Consider the following 14,425-nt stretch of genomic DNA (forward strand, 5'->3'; position numbering starts at 1 on the left):
ATTTGCTGATGCATCAAAACTGTGAGTGCAGAGCTAAATTTTCTACTGCCTCCTCCTCTGCAGCGGTCAGCAGCTCTCCAACAGCAGTGTGGGCTGTATTTTTCTCCACAGCATAGATAAACCTACCAATTATGCTGAATTAACATATACAGGTTAGCTGTTTTCAGCTTTACTGTCTCACAGAAAGTGCTGTGGGTATTAAAAGTGAAGAAAACTTCATCAGACATACAGTATAAAAAGATAACTGCTCTTTGAAATGTTCCTCAAACTGCTGCTTCTGTCTCTTCCCAGGATACAGCGGGTCAGGAGCGTTACCGCACCATCACCACGGCTTACTACCGAGGAGCCATGGGCTTCATCCTCATGTACGACATCACCAACGAGGAGTCCTTCAACGCCTGTCCAGGACTGGTGCGTGACTGGCAGGGGAAGAGAGGGAGGGGCTGTTACATGACCAGTGAGGTTTTATTTGTGAGAGCGAGCATTGTATGGACGTTGGATCAAGTGGTATCTAGATAATCAGCACCAGGCTGGAAATAGATGTCGAGATACCACAGACTGATGAACAGAGCAGACGAACTGGTTCAGGTTTCAGTGTGTATTGTTTTAATGGTCCGCTGCATCCACGTCCTCTGAGCCTGCAGCAGGAGCGGATGCTATCTTTTATCCTATTTGTCTCCTGACGGGACTCAGTCCTTCACCTGCTGGTTTCCTTTAAATTAGAAAACGAAGAGGAACATCTTCACCTCATTTCTCTGTTTCAAAGTAACTCATTGTTAACTACTATGTCCAGGTTTTAATTCCACTCTTTCAAGTCATACATAGACACAGCTCTTGATTTCCATGTACAGTTCAGTTACACACAAGTGGTGTATACTATACCATCATTTAAAAATACTCCATTACAAGTAAATCTTCAGTTTTGTATCCTACTTCCTACTTTATATGCAGAAGAAACCTAGGACTCTGGCCGCTCTAAAGGGTCACAACATAAATCTGGAAGGTGATGAGATGATTAATGTTGCAGGAGAGAAGAAAAAATTAAGTTCTGATCGTAAGATATTGGATGATTTTACCTCCTTGGGCCTCAAACAATTATTTGAATTAAACTACTGTATTTAAGAAGTTTAAAGGGAACACTTCTCTTATAGATATTTGAAAGTTGACTTTTTTGTAAGATTACAAATGTAAAAAGTTGGCACCCAGTGGTTTAGTCTTTGACAATATATTGTATTTTATAAGCTTATTATATTTTGTTTAACAGATGTCATATAAAAGTGGTGAAGGAAAAGTGCATTTCCAGTTACTTTCCACCACTGAACAGATTTTCACCAGTGAAATGTGGTTTATTGATCATTGTTTCAATAAATACTTGAGTTTAGGAATATCTGAGACTTAACTAAGAATCAGATCATCATTCATATTCAGTTTGAGCTGCAGTGTGAGAGTTTCCTCTCTTGACGGTTGAGTGTGTTGCTTCCCAGGTCGACTCAGATTAAGACGTACTCATGGGACAACGCCCAGGTGCTGCTGGTGGGAAACAAGTGTGACATGGAGGACGAGCGAGTGGTTAGCGGAGACAGAGGCCGGCAGCTGTCCGAACACCTTGGTGAGCTCACATACACACACACGTTGAACAAACAGTTCATATCTATGACTCACAGTTGTGTACACTGACCAGAGTTTGCTAGAGGACGTCTCTGAAGTATTACTCCTATTATTCTGAATGTTGTTTGGCAGCGTTGAACTTATTTACTTTCTTAAAGAGTTTTTGAGTCCTCAGGATATTTTTCATCCACCCAGAGCTTTTACAAGAATAACTGCTCGTCACAAGGCTTTAAATGACAGTTTGGGGTTTTACAGAGACTTGTGTGCTCTAACTGTTTCTTGGCCAAGTACAGTGACTGTTGTTGTCATGGTGCGGTTGCCAGGCAACCAGGAGTGTTGGGTGTAGAGTTAGAGCAGGTAACTCACCCTAAAACCACAAACTGTTGTTTTTACATCTGTTTGTAGATTAAACAAAGGCTGATTCCAGCTCTGTATTTAACACACAGACATCAGACTGATATTGATCCTCTCATCTAACAGTGAAGATGTGTATTTCCCACTATGTCACGCTATTAAATATGCTATGTCTGCTTTAAACTATCCACAGCATGTAAACAGAATGGGAAGAATAAGAACATCTAATATTTTGACTTGGGAACATTTATACTCATGCGCGTTGTTAGCCTTGCTCTCACACTAGATAAAGGGGAACAGTGATGTTGCCTTTGCAGCCATTTGGCCACTAGTTTGTTGCCACTTCTTGTTTTTCATAAATTTGTGTTTTAATTCAGAGCAACATGGATGTTTTTTCATCTACTCAGCTTCTACAGTATTATTCAAGTAGGGGATTACTTTTAAAATACAGCAGACAGGCGTTAGATCATTAGTTTAAAGGATGTTGTAGTCCCAAGTGAAGCAATGGACAGGTGAGAATTTTGTCCTGTTAGTACTGCTGGATGAAAAGTGAGGGGATAACAAAGTCATTAAGATCAACCCTCTTGGAGCCAGGAATGTATGTACCAAATATCATAGCAATCAATCAGATAGTTTTCAAGATTGCCATCCCTATAGACATGCTACTACCATGGTTAAAATTGAGTTTCACCAGATTTACTCTGTGCTCCATCTCTGAACTGCACAGCTGCACAGGGGACCACGTCCTCATTAAACCCCTCTGACCCCGCTCTCATACCCTGTTCCCCCCTCCAGGTTTTGAGTTCTTTGAGGCCAGCGCCAAGGACAACATCAATGTGAAGCAGACCTTTGAGCGCCTGGTCGACATCATCTGCGAAAAGATGTCCGAGAGCCTGGACGCCGGAGATCCCGCCGTCACAGGGGCCAAACAGGGGCCCCAGCTGACAGAGCAGCCCGCTCCACCTCACCAGGACTGTGCATGTTAAAGCTGACTACTCCCCCCAAAACCTGTTCCCTCCCTCCTCCTCCTCCTCCTCCTCCTCCTCCTCATTCTCTTTCAGCTGGACCCCGGGGCCTTGGGTCTGCACTCCATCACCCTTTTCACTTATTTTCCTGCTTCTTTCTGTAACCCAGTAAGGATCGTTAGCTGATGGTCTCACAAGAACCAGGTTGCAAAGTGTCTAAAATGCTCTGAGATTCTAGTCAACCAGTGCTTGAGGTGTGTTTGCTTCTGGTTCCTCCTCATTCAGGAGCTTAAAATGTCTCAGTTTTTTTGATCAGTGCAGGTGTTGGTCTGATGCCAAAGCAAGTTCAGTTAAACTGAAGCGTTTCAGATTCTTAGCGACCCGTGTCCTTTTAAGTTCCCGACCTATTTTCTCTTGTCTCCCCGTTCCTCAGTGTGGTTTTACAAGAAGGATTTGACGGCGTCCGTCCTCAGAGTGCCATTTAAATCCTTCCAATGTTTACAGTACTTTGTTTCATGTCAGTCAAATGTTTTGAAAAGATGTCAGCCTCGGATTTGGTGAGCAAGAAGGTCGCAGCGGAGCTATGTGGGAGGGATGATTCAGCTGAAAGCTGCTCCAATACCAATGTGTTACGTTTCTTATGTGATTCTGGATACACGCAGAATCAAATGTACGTGGATCTGTGTTTCTTTTTGTCGTCTCACCTGGTATCTAAACATGGATGCTGCAGGTTGGGAGTTTTGTTCTTCATTATTCATCTTAGCCTTTTCATTTGGCCTTTTTTTTAAATTATTTTTTACGTTACTTCAGCAAACTTTTTTTTGTATTCTGGTGCCCTGTTTATTCTTTTCATACATGAAACACCGGGTGGGGGTATAGATAGTAAGATATAGCTAAGTTAAAAAATAGTAAAAAAACGAAGAGACACACTTTATTTAATTATATTTATTTCAAATGTACATATAAATGTTGTGCAATATATATCATATCTACAGGTATGCATTTCTGGAAATGAATTTTAAAAGGTATGAACTTCTATGAGGATAGTATCAAATATAAAAAAAAAGGTCTATGTTGTAGGGTTTGTTTGGAGGATGTGTGGACTTGTTTGCACCTGTTGCAGCCCCTCCGTGACTCCCGTTATTCCCCCCGTTGGTTTGGTCTCATGCTGCTTTCCAGAGATGTTGCAAAGTCAGAAACTTAAACTTCCCGCTAAGAGGAATGCAGTGGGACGGCGCTTTGAGTGTGAAGTAAAAAGTCAGAAATGTAGTAACATGTTTATCATCCTCCAAACCCACTCAGTGTGGTCTCCAGTCACCACTGCTGATGACGTGTAACATCTCAGCAGAGCTCTAATATCAGCTGGAGAAACTTTGTGCTGCATCATTAATGTGGTTTTGAGCCAGACACAGTGAAGCTGACGTCGGGAGTTTTGAGTCCTCTTAAAGCTCAAAGTCATCTGGGTGTAGCAATGAAATTATAATTAGGGTGTCAGATGTTTTGATGCTTCTAGTCCCAACAGCCTCAAGATGTTATTGTTCTTGCTGTCACTGACAGACAGTGTAGAAATTTAAGGACATATCTGAAAACAACACAGTTCAGCTGTGCTTGCAAATGATGCTCCGTATTAATATTACAGTATTTTATCCGTTTTTTTTCTGAGTGGGACAATTGCAAAGTATGAGGGTCGAAATTGTGTAATTATTCCACATTTGAATGCAGCACACTTTTACTATTGACCTGCCTGATAGCTGTTCAGACACTCACAGCTTTATCAAATATCATCTAAAACACTGATGATGGGCTTGGAGGATGCAAACAATGTTGTTTTATTGGATAATTTTTATGGTATTTTGCCTTTATGTGATAGTTTGACCCCAGGGAGTGAAAAGAAACATCAAGAGAGAATAAGTTAGCATGTGATAAAGAAGAGTTAGTTGCTATTACAGGGTACAAATATTAGGTTATTAGGCCACTGTGAGGTGCAGGCTTGGTTTCAGTCATCAATGATAAATGAAGCCATCGTACAAGAATTTGTCTTGCTGGTGTTAAGACTTGAAGACCTCAGAGAGCAAAGATAATCCAAGACAGAAAGATTCAAGACAGGGGAAACAGACACACTGTAGCATGCACTGCATATATCGGTCTAAATCCAAAATGGCAGTCAGACGAGATTTTGCATATACAGCATCTGTTTAGATTTTAAATCTAGTTTGCACTGAACGGATTCAGGCCTGCGGTTCTGTATGTTTGCAGCTCACCTGTGTTTACTTGTATTTATTTTTGAGACACTGAGAGACATCATCTTATCTCTGGACATAGGAGACAAACTACACACAGACTCTTAATGTTTCTTTGCTTAATAACGAACGCTGCTCATAGCTAGACATCTTCAGAATCAGTATTACATAGCAGCTTTATTAGATGCTGGTGGCTTCTTGTGTGGACCTGTCTGTCTGTGTGTAATGTTACCTCCAGTGCTCAGTCTTCAGGTGAGTCATGGGCACGACTGAAACAAGCATCAAACAGCTGGAGGCAGATTGTTCACAGAGCAGAGGTCTTGTTCAGAGGCTCTGCTCTGACACTGTTAATATTTCTGTAAACAGCTGTCTTTAAAGTTGACATGGAATTACTCAGAAACTCAGAAAACATCTGCACACTTGTTTTAATACAGTTTCCACAGTTAAAACTGGATTGCTGGGTATTCCTTTGTTTCACTTCACCAAAGATTGCTGTAGAAGCAGCTCACTGTTTTTGCTGTAGAATACCAGAATGGGGAGTCTGACCAGTTTTAAATGTTTAAATTTGTAATAAAACAAGTGCTGTTTGGTTTGATTGAGATGAACCTGTCACTTAAAAAATCATTTTATGTCATTGTTATTCAAAGCTTGCCCGTGTGCAGTGCAATCTTAAAATTTGAAACGCTGTTATTCCCCGTAAAAAACACAGATAAAGACGACGTCACCTATGGATTGAGAGGGCAAAGCAGTGTAAAAATTGGTGAGAAAGGTGTTTATTTTGAGAGTAACTGTTGCATTAATTGACTGTTAAGTGTAGTATACAATAAACCTGAAATCACAGATGATCCACTGGCTATTAAAGTTTGAGAAAATGAGGCCCCAGTCAAAGTAGTGATGCTGTTATCAGGAAGATTTATTGGTTGGGAATTATCACGACAAACCCTGGAGATGATTATGATCCTGCGTATACTTTACTTCTTACTGGTTGTGACTGTTTCTTTTCTGGTAAAATCCAAACTTTTAAACCGCTCTCCTTTCTAATATGTCTTCCTCTCTATATAAACCAGATCTGTAAATATTGTACCTTTGAGTCATATGTGTGGATTGTGTTGTATCGACTCAGGCTTGCAACAACAGCAAAAGAAAACGAGTGAAAAAAAAATAGACAGTAAAAACCTGAAAACCCCAAAAGAGCCATGTTGTACTGTATCTGCATTCATTTCTAGGCCTGCTTGTGAATGAATGTGTCACTCAGTTATGAAGCAATACACACTACAGTATCTACACAAAAAGAAATGCCATCAAGCTTGGTAGAGGTTGCCGACTTTAGATCTTCTACTAGCACGCAGAAACATGTAACTTTATTTGGTCTCGTATCACTGCCTCTTCAAATCCTACTCGGTTTGGGCCATTAAGGTGAGAGAATATGCTGTGGATGTTTTTATCTGTACTTTGTGGTAAAACAATAAAAAAGTTGCTAACAATCAGTTGACTCTTGTTCTTGAAGATTTTGTGCCTTTGGGAGTGAGAGGGCTGCTGTTACCCGTCACCTCGAAGTGACCTGATATGGAGGAATTCACTTCATTTACAAAGTGAATATGAAATCCATCTTCATTCAACAATTCTGGTGTCATGAATACTCAGTCTTATCTAGGTTTAGCAGTAAACTTGTCATTTTGGTGGGAAATGTTTGGATGTCAACCTCATCTAGATGTTTCACTTTTCAGAGGCAGACCATATAAAAAATTAAAGTAAATATCAAATATGTCATGTCACCCTACGGAAGCCCAGAGAGGCAAGTGAGAAAAACAATTCTGGTGATCTAAACTGTTTTTTTCTCCCATGTTTATGACTTAAAAACAGGTGAAAAAACTGTTTTTCTGTTTGTTATAATACTCATTTTGGCCACAAGAGGCTGAAGTGCACCACTTGAACCCCAGTCTAAATGAGACTAAAAGCATTCATGATCCAGGTGGTTTTTAATTTGACAGTGCAGTCTAATCACAAGGTAGCCTCCATATATTGTGTGTTAGCAAGTAAGATGACAGTAATATTATATAATATCCACACATACATAACACAGGAGAGAAAACAATTTAGGTCGTTGTTAAAATAGATCACCAGATTTGTTTTCACTCTTGCCTACCAGGGCTTCCGTACCACCATGCTTAATAACAATACACATATACTTAGGAAAATGTTTTTAAAGGTTAAATTCTGTTACTAAAATTGAGTTAGTAGGTCTGGCTCCCCAAGTCAATTTTATTTTCCCTGATATAATTGACTATTAAAAATGTTGTTTCCAAGTTTCCGATTAAAAAGTCATATCAAAACATTTTGGAATATTGATGTAAAACAATAGTCTAAAGCCTATAAGAGACTCTTGAACTCTTGAATTTAAATCCTTAGGCTTGCCTGGGTTTTGGCACAACAGAGGTGTGAGTGGAAATTAATCAGAAATCGAATCAATCCATTTTCTCCTTTGGAAGTATTTTGAAGAATTTTGTCCTGAAACTGTATTGAGTTTCTATCCAGAGAGAAGTAACACGAAATGTTAAATCTTGTCCTTGTTCTTTTCAGATTTCAGGTTTGAAAGACGAGAACATACATTTTGTGAAAAAATACATAGTTTTGTCTAACCCTGATCTTAAGGACAGCTACAGAGATGTGTGCTGGGTAGTAGACTGAGTAGACTGTTGTCATTTGATGATATTATGTTGCAGGAAACTTCGTCTGATCAGAAAAAACTCTGCCCTGCTGAGGAATCAATAAAACTCAAACACATCATCAGTCATACCTAACCATCTTCACAATACGCTAAATTCTAGACAACAAGTGAAATCAAGCTATTCCTCATTTTGCTGCAGAGACGCTGGAGATTTTCTGCACCCCATTTTCACAGCACAAATTGCACCATTCTCACAAACATGGCCTTTGAACTATTAGCGCTTCAAGACTTTTTTGCAGTTTTGCACTGTAACCAGCAGAGGGAGAAAGACACCAGGGTGATGCCAGGATGTAGAGAGCAGAACCCATGCAGCCAAAATCCTGTTATTATGCAACACTGACTACATTAATTCAGGCTCCATCAGAGGAGAAAGCCTTGACCTACAATGTGATGTCTTACTGTCTTGATGTTGTTATACTGTAACTTAAAAACAAAGCCTGTCTGAATAATTTTCTATGTTATTCTTGAGACGAATGAAAGAATAAACAAATTTTCCATTCCACCCAGTTTGATGATTATCTTCATTAACCACATTATACGCTAATACTAAAATGTATAGTTACAGCAACCTCTATCTAGAACTTGACAAATTTCTATGGAGCAGCATCTGGTTTACTGCTGCACACACAACATGAATATAAATACTAGAAATTCAGCACATTAGAGGAAACAGTGTTTATTGCCGAGCAGCATTTAATTCAGAACACAGCGGCATGAAGCCAAATAACTGTAGGCTAGAGGTGACAGCAACAGTCAGTGCAACAAAAAGGTTACGACTCTTCACATTTAAAATGGGAACACACTGAAATAGGGACACAGTGGAGTAAAAAATAGATAAATACAAGTGTTTGTAAAGGTTAAAGATAATAAACACTGATTAACTGCGCCCTGTGACACCCAGCTGTGGGCAACATTCGAGTTTGTCAACAACATGCAAATTGTTCCCTACAGAAACATATGATAAATAGGTTAAATATACAGATTATCGCTTATCATATCAAATATGGGTGTATATGCATTTTTCTTAAAGCCAATTCCTGGTACGTTAAGGATATCTGTGTCATAAATATGCATATTCTTGTAAAAAACATTGTACATCTGTTTGGTCCAGGTTTGAGACTGTGTAGACAATGCCAGTCTGTAAACATTTGCAAGAAAAAATCTATATGTGTGCCGTCTGTACTCGAAGTTGAGCATGTAGCCCCCAATAAGTGCCTTTTTTCATCATCAATGAAGCCTAGGGCCAAATTCCATTGAAAAAAATGGTAGTTCAAAGCTGCCTTGTTCACCAGTAAACACAGACACGAGGTAGAACTGGATTTTATACATTGAACATATCAAAGGTAAACGCTCTTTATTTCGGCATACATCCAATAAACCAATAGGCGACTGTTTACTGACAAATTCAGTGATTAATACTGATTTGCTGCCTTCACCTGGGCGGAGGCTACAGTGGAGCCATGTGGATTTTAGAAATAAGAAATAAAACTTCTCCAAATTATTTGCCGATTATTGCGGAAGGGTCTCATTAACCATTATCTTATATTATGTTCTACCACAGATGTTTACATTTTACCGATGTTCAAAGCATTTTAAAACAGACAATTATTAACATACAATTTGGCCTACGTGGCCTGGCATTCGTCCAACCGAGAGCGGCACACATCTGGGCTACGCTACATACAGAAAAAAAAATAACATTAACAAAGTCCATGAAGCTTATATGCTGGTCCGTAGCCCCAATGGCAGGTCTGTCCCTCTGACTAGTGCACTTGAACTTCGTGTGGCAGCAGCTGGCAGCCGCTGTTAACGTGGGTGAGGACTTTCTGTTTCAGCTGGGCCACTTGCTCCCTTAGCAGGCTAGCCGTCGAGGCCAGGTCGGTGTTCTGACTTTTCAGCGTTTTGACCTTGTCCTCCAGCCTAGAGATCCGCTCCAGTTTGCGCCTCCGACACTTGGAAGCCGCGATCCGGTTCCTGAGCCTCTTCCTCTCGGCTTTGATGCGCTCCTGCGTGTCCATGTCGACGGGGGACAGCGGCGGGCTCTCGCCGAAGCTCTGAACGTCGGGGACCGTCTGAGGCTCCTCCTTCAGCGGCTGGACCCGAGAGAGCTCCGACTGCGGCGGGGCTGCCCCCAGATGATGTGATGGAGGAGGCGGGAAAGGGACTGTGTCCGTGGAGTAGTTGACGGTGGTTCCCAGCGGCCCGGTGCCGAAACTGTTCAGGTTCGTGTACACCGGTAGATCCGGTTGGACGGTGACCGGGGCGATGTTGGCGCCCAGATCCAGGCTGCCGTTCGTCTGCCCTTCTCCGTTCAGCTGGTTCTGCTTGTGCAGGTCCTCCAGCGCCTTCACGAAGCCCTCGGCGAACTCCTGCTCGTCCGTTACCGTCTTCGGGTAGAGGAACTGGGAGCTGGTCGGCGTCGTGGTGACCATGCCGTTGGACTGGATGATTAGTCTCTCCAGCTCCGGAGAGGCTAGCTTGAGCAGCCCCAGGTCCGGGGAGCTGAGGATGCTCTCGGCGTCGCGGAGATGCGGTTTGAGGTTCGCGTCTTCCGCCAGACTCAAATTAATATCCTTCTTCATCATTATTTCCGTGGGTAAAAAATGAGAAAAGTCGTGCTGCTCGACACTCCCTCAGAGCGGCGCCCTGCCCATAACCTCACAGAAATAAACCGTAGTGTAAAATATCTCTTGTTAAATTAATATTTTCAGTAATTCTAATACTGAAACCGCTGGCGATCTTCTGCTCTCGAGCGGGTTCTGAGTGTAATGCACGCCCGCGTGCACCGCCTCGAGCTTTTCTAGGCTCGCACGTTCCATTATGTCACATCAGAGCGCGCGCATTGGGCAGAAATTACGTTTTCAGGATTTTTTATTTGAATAAAGGGAAGATCCGACCCGAGCAGAGAGGAGGAGACAAGACAGAGGTCTCACTCTGTGCCTCATTTCGAAGTCTTTAAACAGTGTTCATGGATGTAGGTTAACAAGGTGTATTTTATCAGCTGTATTGTATTGAAATAAATTCCCCCCAATACAAAGCAGCAAGTTTATTTATTCATTTTTTATAGAGACAGATTCAAAGTGGTTTGCGTGATGCTAAATAATATGAGAAAAATTAAAATAAGAAGACTTAAAGAAGGCGACATAATATAAAAGTAAACTACAGAAATTTAAATAAAAAGTAAAAGAGCATTAAAAAAGTAGAATAAAAAAATCAAGTGCAGCTATATAATTTAATCAAAAGGTATGGCAAACATATGAAGTAGTCACAATTATCTCTGAGTTTCAGGTGGTTTCTTTCAGCAGCATAAAAGCTAACCACAAGTGGACCAGAGCTGATCTCAGAGCTGATCCAAGATTTCTGGAGGGCTCATACTGTACATACATGTTGGACTTGACCCATTCAGAGGCGTATGGCCATGCAGTCACACTTAAAAGTCAATTCTCTGACAAACTGACAACAAGTGTAGTGAGAGTGTTGTTTAATATGCTCTGCTTTTTTCCCCAGTCAGCAGTGATCTGGATCAACTCAGTCTTTCTTTCTTAGAGAAACCTGAGACCAGATTACAGGCGATGCCCCAGTTGTGAGATATTCCTAAAATGGCGAGGTGCTGATTTTGTGACAGATTTAATGTGATTGCTGAAATTCAGGTCTGAATCCAAACCTAATCCTAACTTGCTACACATGATAATGTAATCTTTAGGGTGTTTTTTATGCTCATGTTAACATTGTTTGCATCTCTCCACATCTTGTCAGTCAAACCACAGCTATCTGAACTGAAACACCTCCAGTAGTTTGCATTATCGTCTCTAAAATTCCCCAAGGTTTTCAGCTTTGAACTGCAGATCTTCTTTGCACTTTAAAGAAATTAATATTACTGTTTAGTTTGTTTTTATTCTGCACACCCACACAGGTGATTTCACTTATTGCAGCTATTACACTTCTGCTCAGGTTGAGGTGTTATCAAGCTATACTGGTAATAAGCTCGGGTCACCAAACTTGTAATTATAAACTAAGAGTAATTAAGGTGTAGGTTCAATCAGTTGCAGTCTGTCTATGAAAGACCGTCCCACATCTTTTCAAAAACGGCAGGAAGTTGGTTTTTGTGGGTTTTCCCGAAACACAGGAACTATATTTTCCATGGTGATAGCAAAATATTCCCCCCCCTAAATTACATACACTAGGAAACCAAGAAAACATAACATTTTGTTTACCCAGGATATTTACCCAGAAAAACAACCAATACCACAACTTCAATCCCTCTCAGTGGGTTAAAGTCCCTGAAATGTCTGTTTAACACTGTGATATTGATCAGACAACTTATAGAGTAATTCTAATTCTCTGTAACAGCTGAGTGAACTCAATTTGCAGGGGACAACTGTGAGATGTGGGTGAAAGTTTCGGCTAACAAATGTATGTGGCCCGAGTGTTAAAATTTTCCAAGGACAAGAGCGAACTTTCACTCTTGTGCCAAGTCATTCATTTTCTTTATAGATGATCTTTGGTTCCAGTTCTATCGCCATAGAGATGAGAGATAAACTACAAACAGTGAGGTTGTACATTGAGGTTTGATGTGAAAGTGAGTTATAACTGGTACAAACTAATGAAATAAAACCAGGAATGTTTAGTTCTAGGAAACTTATTTTCATCAGTTTATCATTTTTATTCATTTATTTTTAAATATTTAATGTAAGAAGGATAATTACATAATTGCATAATTGTGGACTTGGACACATGATTTTCATCATACATTTGTGTGGTGAAGAAAAAAAGCTGATGTCCTCTCAGCAAGGTTTGCTCACTTCTGTTTTATGCCCTCTGCCAGGACATGGTACCCTGTGTTCCTGCATATCCAGATATGGAGAAGTTGAATCTGAAACTGATGTGATTGCAACACTTCCTCTGGTCAGTTTCAGGTTGTCTTTGTGTTGGATCACGCAACACAATCATCCAATGAGACGCATTATAATTAAAATGTGTGCATTTCCACTCACAAGTTTCCATCTTCCTTTACAGATTTTCTGATTTCAGTTTCCGTTTTTAAAGTGATATCGTTTTTCTTTGTAGCGTTTAACAGCCTGATTAACCTGAAGAGTTTAAAATGCTATCACCACCATCTCTTATAGCCAAGTGGATTTCTTTCTAGGTGGATTTGTTCTCCATGTGTCTGAGAGATGAATGAAATCTTTAGTATAAGTCTGGTGAACACTTCACATAATGATAGCTCGGTTTATCCATGGATGGTACATGTTAATAATGCTAATTTTGTTTTATACACTCATATAAAATCACTGTAGTGTTTTATCAGATATAAATAAATAACATAATAAGCTGTAGTGAATACTGATGAATTGTTCCTTTATTGTGACAAGCCTGTGTTTGGTTTCCTCCCATTTCATATGGATGTTGTTTGTGCTTTGTCCATAAATACACAGATGCACAGAGCAGTCAGTCAATCAACAGTCACTTAATTAATCATGGTTTTAATGGCTCTTGTTTTCTTCATTAGCAGTCCTCTGGATTGTAAAGGGTTACAGAGAGGAGGTTTGTGCGTCACAGGTAGGCCCTATCCATCCCTGCAGAGCTGTGAGCGGGTGGATCACATGATGAGCTCTGTGATGTCAGCTCTATGAACGCTGTGGCGGAAATGGAGGTGGCAGGGTGGTGGAGGGGGGAGGAGGAAGGGGAAGGGGGGGGGGTGTAAACCAACAGAGGAGAGATATTTTTGTCAAAAAGCTGAGTATCGGTGTAGAGAGAGTGGGGGTGCTGTCAGTAACTGGAAAAGGATGTAACTCCCTTTCACACGCACTCTTTCGTTTCCTTTTCCCCTTTAACAAACCAACACAAATCTGTGAGCAATATTCATTTGAGAAGAGTTAAACATGACCAAACATTGCTGCAGTTTTTGGATACTGAGGTTTTCTCTTTCTCATAATAATTATCCAAACATGCTGATGAATGTCAAATGAATTTGTTCTTAATGTGGTGTAAATGTCAGGTTAAATAATTGCTTCACAGTCATGTACTTTCTCTTGTTATTGTTTTAAAATAATTTTTCTTTAGTGAAACAATGACTGCTGGAGTACAATCAATATACAGACAATTTGTTGTGGTTCGAGAAGTAGCTTTATATTTTTTCGACCATTAAAGAAACTGTGGTTTGTCAACTAAAATTGGCACAATGAACATTACATGGCTGTTCTTCTTCATAAAAGCTGAACTACAAACATTTTACAGCCAGCTTTTAAACCATACAGTCTTTAATAATTCTTTTTTGTTCAGAATTTGATTTGACATTTATGTACATATGTGCAATTTTTTTTAAATCTTAATTTAATGTTTTAATTTTAAACAAAGTGTCAAATTTAAAATTCAACTTGATTGACCTAGAGCGCACTCCAAAACACTATCTTAACGATAATGAAAATGAAGGTGAGATGGACTTTCTGATCTTATGGAGAACAAAATGAAACAAGATACTGCTTCATTCCACATTGATATTTTACTTGGATGTACTGTACTGTTGACTG

At 40.2% G+C, this 14,425-nt stretch overlaps 2 protein-coding genes across 2 annotated transcripts in view; one reads left to right on the top strand and one right to left on the bottom strand.

Moving 5' to 3' along the window:
* rab3ab (RAB3A, member RAS oncogene family, b) overlaps nucleotides 1-6,654 on the top strand; it is a 25,457-nt gene extending 18,803 nt beyond the window's left edge. Inside the window, exons 4-6 of the mRNA XM_018704755.2 lie at nucleotides 292-422; nucleotides 1,485-1,609; nucleotides 2,758-6,654. Of these exons, the coding sequence (XP_018560271.1) occupies nucleotides 292-422; nucleotides 1,485-1,609; nucleotides 2,758-2,948 (447 nt within the window). The 3' untranslated portion in view covers nucleotides 2,949-6,654. The remainder of the gene's footprint in view (nucleotides 1-291; nucleotides 423-1,484; nucleotides 1,610-2,757) is intronic.
* A 1,901-nt stretch (nucleotides 6,655-8,555) lies between these two features.
* On the bottom strand, nucleotides 8,556-10,749 carry LOC108902773 (transcription factor JunD). Its single transcript, XM_018704772.2, has one exon. The coding sequence runs from the start codon at nucleotides 10,478-10,480 to the stop codon at nucleotides 9,659-9,661; it is 822 nt and encodes a 273-aa protein (XP_018560288.1). The 5' UTR covers nucleotides 10,481-10,749; the 3' UTR covers nucleotides 8,556-9,658.
* Between the last annotated feature and the right edge of the window lie 3,676 nt (nucleotides 10,750-14,425).

Source organism: Lates calcarifer, linkage group LG17, assembly GCF_001640805.2.
Source record: "Lates calcarifer isolate ASB-BC8 linkage group LG17, TLL_Latcal_v3, whole genome shotgun sequence".
Classification (NCBI taxonomy): Eukaryota; Metazoa; Chordata; class Actinopteri; family Centropomidae; genus Lates; species Lates calcarifer.

Excerpts from the sequence above, each read along its gene's own strand:
- LOC108902773 (XM_018704772.2), bottom strand. The coding sequence starts at position 10,480 with ATGATGAAGAAGGATATTAATTTGAGTCTGGCGGAAGACGCGAACCTC.